At 38.9% G+C, this 15,684-nt stretch overlaps 1 protein-coding gene across 1 annotated transcript in view; it reads right to left on the minus strand.

The window, feature by feature from the left end:
* Positions 1–9,645: 9,645 nt before the first annotated feature.
* Positions 9,646–15,684, minus strand: part of DPY19L1 (dpy-19 like C-mannosyltransferase 1) — a 92,920-nt gene continuing 86,881 nt past the window's right edge. Inside the window, exons 22-23 of the mRNA XM_027539509.1 lie at positions 12,259–12,440; positions 9,646–10,916 (exon numbers count right to left, since the gene is read on the minus strand). Of these exons, the coding sequence (XP_027395310.1) occupies positions 12,284–12,440 (157 nt within the window). The 3' untranslated portion in view covers positions 9,646–10,916; positions 12,259–12,283. The remainder of the gene's footprint in view (positions 10,917–12,258; positions 12,441–15,684) is intronic.

The following is a 15,684-nucleotide window of genomic DNA, read 5'->3' on the forward strand; positions in this document are numbered from 1 at the left end:
TTTTGATTATGATGTGAAGCCCCCTGGGAATAGATAACCTAGATAAGAAGGTTACAGAAAAGAACCGAAATCAGGTTTTTTTTTTTTTTCAAAGAGATACTAGCACTGCCGTTCACTGCATTCATAATAACCAACTTGGGAAAACAAACTAAATGTCTACTAACAAATGAAAGGTTTTAGAAAAGGGGGTATATACATACAACAGAATATTATTTGCCTTTTTTTAAAAGAGGGAAATCCTGCTATATGTGACAACACGGATGAACCTTGAAGACATTACACTGAGTGAAACAAGCCAGTCATAGGCTGAATATTGCAAGACTCCACTTAACGTAAGGTATCCAAAATAGCTGAATTTAAAAAAAAAAAAAACAAAGAATAGAATGGTGGTTGCCATGGGCTTGTGAAAGGGGGAGGTGGGAATTATAACCAAGAGGAACAAAGTTTCAGGTAAACAAGATGAAAAGCTCTAGAGAACTGCTGTATAACACTGTGCTACAGTTAACAACAATATATTGATTGTTCTCTTAAAATCTGATAGGAAGGCAGATCACGTGTTCTTACTGCAAGTTTTTTTATTTTAAAAAAAGGGGGGAGGTGGTAAGACAATGAGGAGATAAATTGTTCTGCATAATGAAAGGGAATTTGACCTTCTGGTCAAATCTAGGGTCACTAGAGTTTGCAAGCTGGGGGCTGTTGACCAGAGAGGGAGGAGAGTGAGGGAGAGCAGGGCTGAGGCCTGGAGCCCAGCAGAGAGCAGGGCCAAGGGCAGTGGAGGCTGAAAACTTTACGTACAATACCTCATGTCATCTACATAAGAGCCCTGTGAGACTGGCATTGTCTCTTATCCCATTTTACCCAGGGAGAAACTGGGCATTCCAGATGTAGCTGGCTTGTGCTTGTAGGAGCTGAGTGTCCGAGTCTGGATTCCAAACTGATTAACTATTCCTGAGGTGTTCTTTCCACCACACCAAGGTGGATGGGGCAGCTTGGGCTAGGACCTGGAGAGCAACTCTCTAATTTCAGCTTTACTACTAAGTACTGGGCTTCCCAGGTGGCACTAGTGATGAAGAACCTGCCTACCAATGCAGGAGACATCAGACACCGGACTTCAGCCCCGGGGTCGGGAAGGTCCCCCGGAGGAAGGCACGGCAACCCACTCTAGTATTCTTGCCTGAGACTCCCGTGGACAGAGGAGCCTGGCGGGCTGCAGTCCATAGGGTCACTAAGAGTCGGACATGAAGTGACTTAGCATGCACACGCACACCTGGAGTACTAGCATGAACTTGGGCAAGTTATTTCCCCTTTCAAAGCCTCAGTGTCTCCATTTATATTAAAAAAGTTGATTTCAGCCTTGTCAGCAAACCCTTTCTTCTAATAGCCTGTGGTTTTGGAACCCAGCAGAACCCTGTGCCCCAACCCTCTGCGAGTAAGTACAAAGACCCCTCTATGTTTCCTGCCTCTTGTTTGTAGAAAAGCTGCAATCTCCCAGGCCTACTTGAGTCAAAAAAGAGCAGCCTCAAGCAGTTAAGGATTAGGACAACAGAGTCACAGACTCACTGTCTGATGCAGTTGTTTTACAGATACTATAACTGCCTTCAGCAGAAGCCCTTTTGGCTTGTCACTTCAGCAAAGCTTCACTGGAACTAAACATGGTTTCAGACACTCCTGTGCTCTGCTCACCTCTGCCCCAGCACACTTTTCAAATCTTTTGATCACACAATACTTTGCCTAACCTGTTGGTTCTTTCTGTAGATCAAAGAAATGAAGACTAAGTAATTAACAGATGACCAGATCTCTTCCCTAGCTTTCTCTTCAGTAATCTTGTGAACAAACTGTGTGAACAACATAATGTCTAGAGGAAGATCACAAAAGCTGAGAACCCTGCAATGCAATGGGTTGGTGGCGGGAATGACCCTGGCCCCTTTCTCAAAGACTAACTGAGATGACTTCCTCCTTTCCCCTTAAAAGCTTTATGACCAAGTACAGTCTTCAGAGTTGGTTTTGGGGGAACGTAAGTCCACCTTCTCCCAAGATCGCTGACTCTCTGATTAAAAGCAACTTTCCTTTCCTCCAACAACTGCCTCTGGGATACTGAGTTTTGAGTGGTGAGCAGCTAGGCCTGGGATCGGTAACAGATTTTATCAACCTAAGTGGGTGCTGCTGACCTTTTAAATGAGATGCCTGTCTCCCTACTCCCTCTGTTCCCTTCACATTGAACTGAGGGCCCATCGTGTGCCAGGCACCAAGGGGAGTACCACTTACAAATCATGATTACTGGAGAAATTGAGGATTTTCTCTCAACCACCTGCTACATCTATGGTGGGTCTTTCTTTACATGTGTATTAGTTATCTGAAAGTGTCTATTTGTTTTTTCAATATTGAATGGAGAATAATTATAATATATGCATAAAGTATAAATAATTACAGTTAAGTCACACCTTTATACCCACTACCCAATTTGAAAGAACACATAACCTTCAACTGTGAAGACCCTTGTGTGTCTCCCATCCTCTGAAAGACAGTCACTAATTTTACTTAAAATTCACTTGTTTTTCTTCATATTTTACATTTTAGTTCCTTAAAAATGTGTTTAACTTTGCATGTTATTGAACTTTTCTCTATATGAACTCATATCACATATATTCTTCTACAAATTAATTTTTTTTTGGCTTAGCAATATTTCCCCAAGAGTCATGCATGTTATTGCCTACAACTGTTTTACAGTTTTACATGTTCAACGGGACACTGCAGGATGACTATACCTCAATGTCTTTATCCATTCTATGGTTGACTGCAGACACACGGGCAAGTGATCTTCTGGTTGTCTGCTGTTGAGAACACTTGGCAGTGAACTTCTTAGATATGTCTCCTGATGCACATGTTTGTTTTTTTCTGGGGTATAAACCTAAGGAGTGGAGAAACTAAGTCATAGTATGTATAATCTCAAATTCATCAGGTAGTGCCATATATTTCTGAAAAGTTACCCTCCACAGGGAGTGAAGACTTCCTGTTGTCCCACCCTTTTCCCAGTACTTTAAAAATCTAATCAATGTTGTGAATTATAAATGTTGTCACTATGGTTTCATTTTGCATTTCTCTGATTATGAACAGGTCGGATTGTTTTTTTTTTAAAGATGGTTCATAACCATCTGCATTTCTTTTTCAGGAAATGTGATGTTTTGGGCCAATTTTTCTTTGTATTTTTTTACTCTGTTAGGATTTCTTTATTCTGGATACTGACCTTTTTTATCAGGTAGACAAGCTGAAAATACCCTCTATACATCATGGATTGCTTCACTTGTTTCATCGTCTTTTGATGAATAGAAGTTATTAACCACAACACAGTGAATCATTCACTCCTTTCCTTTTACAGTTAGTTTTAGAGTTTTAGGAAGTCCTTCTTTGAGGAAATCCTACTTGAGGACATAAAGACAGATAAAGAGCCCTGCTGCTGCTGCTGCTGCTAAGTCGCTTCAGTCGTGTCCGACTGTGTGACCCCATAGACGGCAGCCAACCAGGCTCCCCCGTCCCTGGGATTCTCCAGGCAAGAACACTGGAGTGGGTTGCCATTTCCTTCTCCAATGCATGAAAGTGAAAAGTGAAAGTCAAGTCACTCAGTCATGTCTGACTCAACTGCGGCCCACCAGGCTCCTCCATCCATGGGATTTTCCAGGCAAGGTACTGGGATATTAAAATATAGGTCAATTTAAGGTGAACTAGTATTTTTATCGGAGAAGGCAATGGCACCCCACTCCAGTACTCTTGCCTGGAGAATCCCATGGACAGAGGAGCCTGGTAGGCTGCAGTCCATGGGGTCGCTGAGGGTTGGACATGACTGAGCGACTTCACTTTCACGCATTGGAGAAGGAAATGGCAACCCACTCCAGTGTTCTTGCCTGGAGAATCCCAGAGACGAGCGACTTAGCAGCAGCAGCATTTTTATATCTTAAGTTCAGTTTATTGCTAGATTCTTGTTTGCATCTTTGTTCATGAATGTAACAGACCTGTGATTTTCCTATCCTGACTTCATCCTCTCTGCTCTTGTTATTTAATGTTACAGTTGCCCAAAAGCTGGGGTTCTTTTATTTCCTATTCTCTAGGTGTTTGTATCGGATTGACATGATCTGCACCTTAAATGTTTGGCTGCTGCTGCTGCTGCTAAGTCGCTTCAGTCCTGTCTGACTCTGTGCAACCAACCCCATAGACAGCAGCCCACCAGGCTCCCCCACCCCTGGGAGTCTCCAGGCAAGGACACTGGAATGGGCTGCCATTTCCTTCTCCAATGCGTGAAAGTGAAGTCGCTCAGTCGTGTCCAACCCTCAGCGACCCCATGGACTGCAGCCTACCAGGCTCCTCCATCCATGGGATTTTCCAGGCAAGAGTATTGGAGTGGGGTGCCATTGCCTTCTCCGAAATGTTTGGCAGAAGTCTGCAAAACTCTCTGGATTTATTATTTTCTTTGAAGAGAGATCTTTAAAAATTACTAATTTGATTTCTTTGCTGGGGATAAGACTACTCCTAATTTCTACTTTTCTTGGATTAATTGCATTTCTCTAGAAATTTAACCATCTAAGTGTTCAAATTTATTGACTAAATTGTCATAACTTCTCCTCCACCTATTCTCTGCAGCTTCTGTAATTCACCATTCATAATTTTTATGTCTTGTTTTCCTCTCCATTAAGAATTTTTTCAAATAACCAACTTTGCTTTTTTGATATCTTTATTTCATCAAGTTCTGCTTTTATTTCCTTCAGTTTGGGGATGGGGTAGTCTGCTGTTCTTTGTCTATATGCCTGACATTGATATTTGAATTCATTTTTAGTTTAATATGTGCATTTTACACTATATAGAGAAAAAAACATACTCCTAGATTTGCTTTAAATATACCCCACAAGCAGTTTGTAGTATATCATTGCTCTATTTTTTCCTCAAATTTTCATCATAGATTCTTCATTGATTTATGGCTTATTTAAAACTGTTTTTTAAATTTTATATTAATTTCTCACATTAAGGGATTTTAATCATTACTTCTTTTGAGAATTGCCATGTGATCCCATTTAGGACCACTTTTTTAATTTAACCAATATTGTTACATCAGTGAAATAAACAGATTGAAAATGTTTGCCTTTCTGGAGTTCATGCTTTGTCAGTTCTTGGAAATATCCCACATACTGGAATAGGAGGTGTATTCTTCATTTGTTTAGTGTAATTGTACTATAAAGGACCATTACATTAAGATTCCTTTATTGCTAAAACCATGTATATCACTAGTGACTTTTTTGCCTGCTTATTACATCAATTTCTGTCACATTTGTTATAATTTCCTGCTGTTTGTGGATTTGTCCACTTCTCTTGTTTTTAATTACCACCCTAGGAGGCATATCCTTTTTAAAGGTAAGAATGAGTCTCAAATAATAACATGTCTTATCTTACAAAGTTTGCAAACAATGGACCCAGGATTCTAATTTAGTTGTCTCAATTATGGTAATATGAATTGTATGACTGCTGTCATGTTTTGTCTAATATCCTTATCTAGTGACAACATGAGTCTCTCCCCATCCTATGCAAATTTCCTCCTCCCACACTTTAATTGAACTCCTAATCAGTTCCCAGCTTCCTGGTCAGCAGTGAATGTACACAGCACTGGCCATCATAGTATCCTGGGCCACACAAACCAAATGAGGCCAAAGAGAGTGCTTTCTTTGGAGACAAACATATCCATCTTTACCATATTGTTTCCCAATAGTTACTGGGTTACCAGCCATTTCTGAATGTATCAAGGTAGCTAGTTAGGATATAGAGAAGGAAATGGCAACCCACTCCAGTACTCTCGCCTGGAAAATCCCATAGACCGAGTCTGGTAGGCTGCAGTCCATGGGGTTGCTAGGAATCGTACACGACTGATCGACTTCACTTTCACTTTTCCCTTTCATGCAATGGAGAAGGAAATGGCAACCCACTCCGGTATTCTTGCCTAAAGAATCCCAGGGACGGGGGAGCCTGGTGGGCTGCCATCTATGGGGTCACACAGAGTCAGACACAACTGACGTGACTTAGCAGCAGCAGCTAGGGTATGTTAATGATGTTAATTTTTGTTTAATTATTTATCAAAGAAATTTTTCTTCTACATATGATATCAATCTAAAGAGATCCTGCATTTCCTTATTATTTCATCTCCACAGTTAGGATACATAATCTTCCATTTCTTTTAGTTTAAATAATTACAGTGCCACCTAGAATTTACTGCAATGTTGAATAAAGCATGTTTTATTAAAAAAAAAAAACTATTAAGCATTTCCACTTCCTAGGCACTGTGTTAGGAGGAACTGTGCATTTGGAATGGACTAAGACACAGGTCCAGTCTGAAAGGACACAGTGCAGTACAAGTCGTATTAGATGTGTGGAATTTAGGAGTGATAGCAATGTGGACAGTGGGGACAGTTCACTCTGCCAAGGGGAAGGCAGTTAGGGAAGTCTTCACAGAGGAGTTGACATTTGAGTTAAACTGCATCTTGAAATAAAAACCGATCAAGAAAGTATATTCCAGGAAAATGAAAAAAAAAAAAAAAGATCAGCAAAGAGAAGAAAGATTCTCCACAACAAATATTAAATTGTCAAAGTGAATTTTAAATTAGTTTATTTTTATTCTTTTTTTGCTTTTGGCTGTTAAATTCCCATTTCTCACAGGCACTCAAATCAGGGTTTATAAATATGTGGTACCTATGCTGTCACTATCCCGCCTCTCATACCCACCATGGCAACTACCTCTAACTGAACAAAAAATTCTTTCCTCAGAGAGTCTACTCAACACTAAGTTCTATGATTAATAAAGTATTAATAGAAACAGTCAATCATTATTAATAAAAGAGTGTATATGAAAGAAACTTGCTTACCGTTTCTAATTCAATTGGGCAGAGACATGGGAAGAATGGACATCCAGACGTAAGGCAGGGAGGCCTGCATTTTTTAAAGGTCCAAATCTTAAGACTCCTCCCAGATTGCTTAAATTCTAATTTGTGGAGATGGGGGAAAGGCTTCAGTATTTTTCAAGCTTCACAAATAATTTCCAATGTATTGACAAGCTTGAGGATGACTGCCATAAAGGGTCTGTGTTAGAAAAAGTCAAATTCATCACAGATTTAAGAGCTGGGAGGATTACTGAATTACAACTCCTAGGAAGATAATGTTCTAGGGCAAGAGGGAGGTCCCTGAATCTGGACTCTGGTTAATACGGAGATACCAAGAGTGAAGATCCAAGGGGACAGGGCCAGAGATGTGAGCTGTGTCTATAAAGTTCAGCTGAAGAGCTGAACTTCATGACCTGATGCCAAATCTTAGAAATGGTTATTTCTTATTTTCATTTTTTTTTTTTTTTTAGAAATGAGTAAGCACTAAAGCTTTAAGAGCAGTCAGTATCACAACTGAATGAGCTGAATTTTGCTACATTAAACTTTCTTTCAAGGTATTAAATTTGCATATGGGGGAGCCCATATACTTAAAAAAAATCAAGGAAATTACATTCTGCTGAATTTAAAAGAACATGCCTGCATAAACAGAATACTCCATAGTGCTACTATTTATTTGCAAGTTATTTTGACAACTCATTGTTTATTTAAAGTAATTAGAATTTGGGGTTAGATAAAGAGTATAGAAAGCATTGCTTTGAAAGCAGAGCCAATATCAATACTATCTGAATCTCTTACCTTTAATTATACTCCAATGACTCAAAATCTTAAGAGAGAAAGTCTTCAACTCTCAAGTTCATTCAGAATTTTAAAATTGCTCTCATGGGAGGACAGGAAGGATGAAAGAGTTTTCAAGACTTTCCTATACCTTAATGTCCTTTTTAACTTTGAATGTAAAAGCGTGTTTGTACTGACAGTACTATGAAATAAAGATCAATTCAAGTCTGCAATGAAGTTCAAAAGCACCTCCTCTTTTTTTGCACAGGTAACAATTTTATTGATTTAAATTAGAAACTTCTAGTTGTGGAGAAGGAGAACAGGCAGGCAAAAGAGAGAAAACAGGTGATCTGTGGACCACAGCTGATCCTGAACTGCTCCCTAATAGAGAGAGAAGACTGAGGATTTCTGAAGTCAAACAAAAGTAATGAAGTGGAAAATGAAGTTTTAAATTCACACACATCACTGAATTTATCTATTTTCTTTTAGGCAACGTAATTTTACAAAAGTAAATTCGATCTCACATGATTTCACTCTTTTTCAATCTTTGGACTGAAAAGAAAGGTCTAAGCCTGTCTGTAGTATACAAGTTCAAAATACTTAAATGGTCCATACTACCTGTTCAGCACAGTGCAAGTGAGCTATATTAATGTCTGATTAAAAATTACCTTATCTGTTCTTGGTTAAAAAGCACATTATCTGTTCTTTGCTCCTTGCAAGTTCCACTGAAGCATGCTCCCTAAGAGACAAAGAAAGAACTCCGTAAAATTCAGTTCCCGATATAGGGACCCTCTAGCCTGTCCTGGTGGGATAAGTACTGTCAGGAATGAAGCGCCCGCTAGAGGCCAGTATTCCAGATAGTCCCTTCCTATCCATTAGAACAGCTTTTCTCAAGAATACTCCCTGCAGGAACAGCATAGCATTACCTGAGAACTAGTTAGAATGCAAACTCTGGGGTCCTATCTGGCTTACTACTTTTGAACTACTATAACAAGATACCACAAACTAGATATCTTAAAAAGAACAGAAATTTATTTCTTACAGTTCTGGAGGCTAGAAGTCTAAGATCAAGGTGCCAGCTGATTCAGTATTTGGTTGGAGCCCACTTCCTAGTTCATAGATTGCCCCTTGTAGCTATAATCTCACATGGAGGAGGTAGCAAGGGAGTTTTCTTGGGCCTCTTTTATAAGGGCACTAATCCCATTTATGAAAGCTCCATCCTCATGACCTAATCACCCCAAGTGCCCCACCTTCTAGTATTATCACCTTGGGAATTAGGGTTTTAACATATGAATTTTGGGGACACAAACATTCAGATGATAGCACCACCTTAGGCCAACCTTTGTTATGAGTAAGAAACCTTTGTGGTGAGGTGCAGTAGTCTGTTTTAACAAGCCCTCCAGGTGATTCTGATTCTCACACTATCTTTGAGAATTACTCTCCTCAAACATGTCAGAGAATGAAGGTGTTACTGTGTAAAAACTTATAGAGGCATGAATTAAGCTAACCTGTCTTGCCTCCTAGCAGATTAAAAAAAACAAAAACAAAAACAAAAACTAAGTTGATGCTTGTATCAAACTAACACAAGGACTTATAATTTAGAAAATGTCATGAGGCCAAACTGTGGTTTAATGTATGAAAAAAAAGCTTTCAGCAACTCTGGAATTACCCTGAAAATATGACTTTAAAGAATGATTGTGTCCCTTGACATAAACAGTAAAGTAATGTAAGTGTATATAATGCCACAAACACGAGAAGAGTGTGGGAAACCTCAGCAGCTATTCCACCACTGATGAAGAGGATTGAGTAGCTCCAAGGACCTTTACCCCTTCCCCTTTATTCAGGACTGCAATCTGCCATAGACCAGTTCGTGGGGTTATCTGACCACAGAATGAGGCTAAATATATGTACAGCTAAGAAGGAAATGAAAATAAGAATTAAAAAAAAAAAACACTCTCCATATTTTTCATGATCTTTTTTATTTAACATACATAGTACATGTAAACAACTGGCAAAAAATTCATAAAAATACAATTCCCCTATGCATTATCAATTTACTCTTGATACATTCTTTCATTTTCTCCTTAGTATCATTGTCCTATTTTAACACTACACTGTTTCTGCTAAGCAATTTTAAGAGGCTTATCTTTTTTAAGGAATACTGCCCCAACTTTTTTTTTCCTTTCCTAATGTCATAGCAATAGCTATTTTTATCACTGCCTTGACCATCCTAACCTTCCTCACACTAAAGCAAAAATATTTTTAAATGCTAAAAATGCATAAAATACTGAGCTCTAATACTGTTTATCATGTATATCGAACCTACTACTACTCTGTGTTGCCATAAAAGATATTTATAACCTTCAGCACCGGCTGCTACAGATGTGACCAAGGCCGAGTGTGCAGTGTAGCCCAGGGCGTCTTTTCTAAACTGACTGGCCTAAAACATAATCATAGCTTGCTGGTGGAGCTAAATGAATAAATACTGCTATGAAAGGAGTCTTCTGAAAAATAATAATTAAAAAAAACCCCTAATTTGACTAGTTTTATCTTTTCCCAGCATATAAAAGTTATAACACCATTTTAACGTTTTTCCTATGTGGAATTTCAAATAATTACATGTAAACTTACTGGGAAGGGAATTATTTAAAGGTGGGAAAAATAGAGAATGACTTTAAAAGTAAAATTTTAAAAAGATAGTAAATGCTGGATGTACAAAACACATTTATGTGAGAAACAATGGGAAATAAAACGGAGCACACACTTCTCCTCTCCCCACCCATGGTGGCTTTCATCCTCCCAGGCCTCAAGTGCCCACTTCCCATTTTTCTGCGTTGCTGCATCACTGCTTAAATTCTACTCCTAATCCAAACTCCCCAGATGCTTCCTTGTTTTCTAAAACTGGCTAAAGACCAAGACCAAGAAATAAGTCACCCAGTGAGCAAGAAAGAGGGAGAGGCACCTGAAGTCACTGACCATCTCGGCCAGAAGGAGGCTCCCTGGGAAAGACGGGCTCTGGGGCAGGCTCGGGGCTGCACGTGCCTCAGCCTGGGCTGTCTCGGCAGCTGTCTGTTCTAAGCAAGCTAGTGCTTCCCCCAGACCAGGCTTGTCCTTGGGCTCTGGAGAGAAGGCAGAAAGAGAACAGCTCTTCAGTGGCTTCCTGGAGCAGGCACCGGAAACCAGCCCTGAGGACTCAGGTCTCAAGGACAGTCCACAATGAGGTTAATCTGCCTGCAGTTAATAAAGAGAACACTGTGTAATTAAATGTGTAGTCTGCCAGAGTCATGGTTTGCTTAGAACGTTAAATCTTAAAACCATTTCTCAGAACTATGAGGGTTCAGTGTTTTGTAGAATCTCATTTCACACAAATTAACTTCTAAGAAGCAAAAATTCATACTAGGAATTTAAAGCAGGTTGGAAAAGTTTCAAGATACAAATAAACAGATAAGAAAAAAGTAAAGAGGAAGACTGAATATATTAGTTCCTCATACTGAAGTGATGGTTTTTGAAACCAAAATTATAACATAAGGTTTAAGGCTTCGTCTTATTAAAGACAGGCAATTTTAAAAGTAAAATATAAAAACTCCATTCACTTATCATTACTTATTTACTGTGTGACCAAAAAACTAGTCATATTTATGGTATCTTAATAATAAAAGAAAAATTACCATACACTACAGTCTTCCACTATAAATTATATCTACTCACATATACATTAGTTGCTAGATGCATCTGTGGTTGTTCAAAATAGCTTTTCTTAAACAATTATACATGAAAAATTTTAAGTGGTTTAAAGTTATTAAAATATAAACATTCGAATACTACTAAAAATGAGAAAAATACGCAATTGTCATTAAACTTTTTAAACCAAGAATAAGTAACTGATAAGCAATTAAATGAGTAAATAGCACTTATTTGACAAAGAATATTGAGAAAGAAACAGACAAGCCAACATATACTAATGCCACGTGGTTGGCAGTTGTAGGAATCTGGTCCTAAAGACTAGGTCCAAGAACTTGGATTTACAATGGGCAGGAAATGCTTTATTAACAAGAGCAACAGAGAACAAAGAGTGTGAAGAAGGGAAATAAATTATAGGTCTACACAGCAAATATCCATGTCTGCCCCAGCTATTCTTTCTGAAATTGATGACAGGGGCTGACATGACTGAGGAGCTTACAGTAATCACTGAAATGTTCGAAAGACAAGAGCAAAAGGCAGAGAAAAAAGCAAGGGGCATCAATAGTACACAAACTGTAAAATCAGCCCCTACACAGTTCAGAAGTGACTATATTTTCACATCACCTTGTTATGACCCATCATATTTTTTTATACAGGTAGCTTTGCTCACTTTAGGACAAATATTTAAGTCAAGTACAAGCATATACTCATTTGCATAGCAAATTTTAAGGGGTGCATTGATATAGTAACCAACTGATAAAGGTTTAAGTATTTTTACATTCAGACTGAGCAAATAAGACGTTTTCTATTTGAAAACAGTTACCTACAAAAGTTTTGGGAATCTGAATTAAAAACAAGGCATGAGTTATTAGCAAAACATGGAAACCATTACTGGTGGAATTCTCTGTAGGCAGCAGTCACTCCTCTATGACTTCTAAGACTTTGTAAACACTGTTCTGGAATACAGTGGTGAAGTGAGGCTTGGACTCCTTTACTAAGAGGTTGCATAAGGGAGGTTTCCCAGCATTAGCAGGATCTTCCACATCCCAGATTTCAGGCATACTGCATCCAGGCCTAGAAAAATTAATGTGCAGATTAAAAAAAAAAAACACTGTACGTTACATATTGGAAGATAAAGGAACACATTTTCCATGTTCCTACCCTCATTTCTTTTTTCACTTAAAATAAGTTAGCTTTCTTTAAAAAAAAAAAATCAAAAATACCCTATCATAGTTATTTTTATTTAAGCTAGCATAAATCCTTTCTAGAACAAGGTGAACACAGCAAAGGTGACAATAAAGAAAGAAAAAGACATATAATATACGTGAATTCAGGTGGTGGGGTAAAAGATCTCAGTTGAATTCTGCCTCAGCTACTTATCAAAAATGTGGTCTTGGGTAGTTCACTCAATCTCACTCTCCACATAGGTAAAATGGGACAGACCCATGATGTAAGGGACTATGGTAGAGACTGCATCCAGCATGGTGCCCAGCACATAGTAAGAGGAATACTGATGCAGATTATATACTGCATATACTGATGCAGAAAATTATACAGGATACCTCCAAGAGATCCCAGTTTTGGTTCCATACCACCACAATAAAGCAAATATTACATTAAAGTGAGTACCCAAATTTTTGAGTTGTATTGCCAAGTGCATGTAAACGTTATGTTTATGCTGAGTTCTATTAAGTGTGCAATAGAATTACATATCCTAATTTAAAAATTCGTTAATGCTAAAAAGTATGTTAACCATCATCTGAGTCTTCAGTGATAAGGCTTCATAATATTTTTGCTGATGGAGGGTCTTGCCCCAATGTTGATGGCTACTGATCGATCAAGGTAATGGTTACAGATAGCCTGGGTGGCTATGGAAATTTCTTAAAATAAGACAATATAATGATGCTTGCCACCTTAATGGGCTCCTTCTTTCATGAACGATTTCTCTGTAGCACACAATGCTGTGTGATGGCATTTTACTCAGTAGAATTTCTTTCAAAATTGGAATCAATATTCTCAAACCCTGTCACTGCTTTATCAACTAAATTTATGTAATATTCTAAATCCTTTGTTGTTATTTTAACAATCTTCACAGCATCTTCACCAGGAGTAGAGTCCATCTCAAAAAACCACGTGCTGTGCTCATCCATAAGAAGTAACTTCTTATCTGCTAGTTTCATCATGAGATGGTAGCAATTCAGTTACATCTTCAGGCCCCACTTCTAACCCTAACTGTCTTGCTACTTGCACCATATCTGCAGTCCCTTACTCCACCGCAGTCTTGAACCCCTCAAAGTCAAGCAGGAGGGGTGCAGTCAGCTTCTCCCAAGCTCCTGCTAACTCTGAGACTTTGACCTCTTCCCAGGAATCACAAATGCCCTTAATGGTATCTAGATGGGTGAATCCTTCCCAAAATGGTTTTCAACTGACTTTGCCCAGATCCAACAGAAGAATACTGGCTATGGCAGCTATACCCTTACAAAGTGTATTTCTTAAATTATAAGACATCGAAACAGAAATTACTTGAACTGTGGGGCTGCAGAATGGATGCTATGTTAGAAGGCATGAAAACAACGTTAATCTCATTGTACATTCATTCGCGCTTTGGGGTGACCGGGTGCATTGTCAATGAGCAGTTATATTTTGAAATGAATCTTTTTTTCCCCAAGCAGGTCTTAACAGCTTATCATAGTCAGAAACCACATTGTAAGCAGTTGTGCTATCATCCAGGCTTGGAGCACCGGCAAAGTAGGTTTATCATAATTCAGTAGGGCCTTAGGGTTTTCAGAATGATAAATGCAGCACTGGCTTCAGCTTCAAGTCACCACCTGCTTTAGCCTCTAATAAGAGAGATCAAGCTCCAGGAGTTGGTTATGGACAGTGAAGCATGGCATGCTGCAGTCCATGGGGCTGCAAAGAATTGGACACAACTGCACAACTGAACTAACTGAAGAGAGACAGCCTGTTCTTGGAAGATTTGAAGCCAGGTATTGACTTGTCCTCTCTAGCTATGGAAGTCCTAGATGGCATCTTCTTCCAATAGAAGGCTTTCATCATTGAAAATCTGTTGCTTAGTGTAGCCACCTTCAATAATGATTTCAGCTAGACCTGGATAATTTGCTGAAGCTTCTACATCAGCACTTGCTGCTTCATCTTGTACTCTGATATTATAGAGATGACTTTTTTCCTTAAACCTCATGAACCAACCTCTGCTGGTTTCAAACTTTACCACTGTGGCTTCCTCACCTTCTCAACCCTTACAAAACTAAAGAGAGTTATGGCCTTGCTCTAAATTAGTCTTTGGCTTAAGGGGATGTTGTGGCTGGTTTGATCTTTCATCCAGACCACTAAAACTTTCTCCATATTAGCAATAAGGGTGTTTCACTTTCTTATAATTCATGTATTAACTGGCGTAGCACTTTTCTTTCAAGAACATTTCCTTTGTATTCACTATGTGGCTAACTGTTTGGCACAAGAGGCCTAGCTTTTGACCCATCTTGGCCTTTGATATGCCTTCCTTACTAAATTTAGTCATTTATAACTTTTGTTTCAAAGTGAGAGACATGCAGCTCTTCTTTTCACTTGAACACTTAGAAGCCACTGAAAAATTATTAATTGGCCTATGTTTCAAAGAATAGGGAGGCGCAAGGAGAAAGAGAGAGGGGAACAGCTGGTTGGTGGAACAGTCAGGACACATACAACATTCACTCATCAAGTTTGCCATCTTACATGGGTACAGTACAAGGTGCCCCAAAACAATTACAATAGTAACAGCAAAGATCACTGGTCACAGATCACCATGATAGATATAAAAATGAAAAAAGTTGAAATATTTTGAGAATTATCAAAATGTGACATGAAAGAGATGGGAATACCAGACCACCTGACGTGCCTCTTGAGAAATCTGTATGCAGGTCAGGAAGCAACAGTTAGAAGTGGACATGGAACAACAGACTGGTTCCAAATAGAAAAACGAGTACATCAAGACTGTATATTGTCACCCTGCTTATTTAACTTCTATGCAGAGTACATCATGAGAAACGCTGGGCTGGATGAAGCACAAGCTGGAATCAAGACTGCCGGGAGAAATATCAATAACGTCAGATATGCAGATGACACCACCCTTATGGCAGAAAGTGAAGAAGAACTAAAGAGCCTCTTGATGAAAGTGAAAGAGGAGAGTGAAAAAGTTGGCTTAAAGCTCAACATTCAGAAAACTAAGATCATGGCATCTGGTCCCATCACTTCATGGCAAATAGATGGGGAAACAGTGGAAACAGTGGCTGAATTTATTTTGGGAGGCTCCAAAATCACTGCA

This window comes from Bos indicus x Bos taurus, chromosome 4 (assembly GCF_003369695.1).
Source record: "Bos indicus x Bos taurus breed Angus x Brahman F1 hybrid chromosome 4, Bos_hybrid_MaternalHap_v2.0, whole genome shotgun sequence".
Lineage (NCBI taxonomy): Eukaryota > Metazoa > Chordata > Mammalia > Artiodactyla > Bovidae > Bos > Bos indicus x Bos taurus.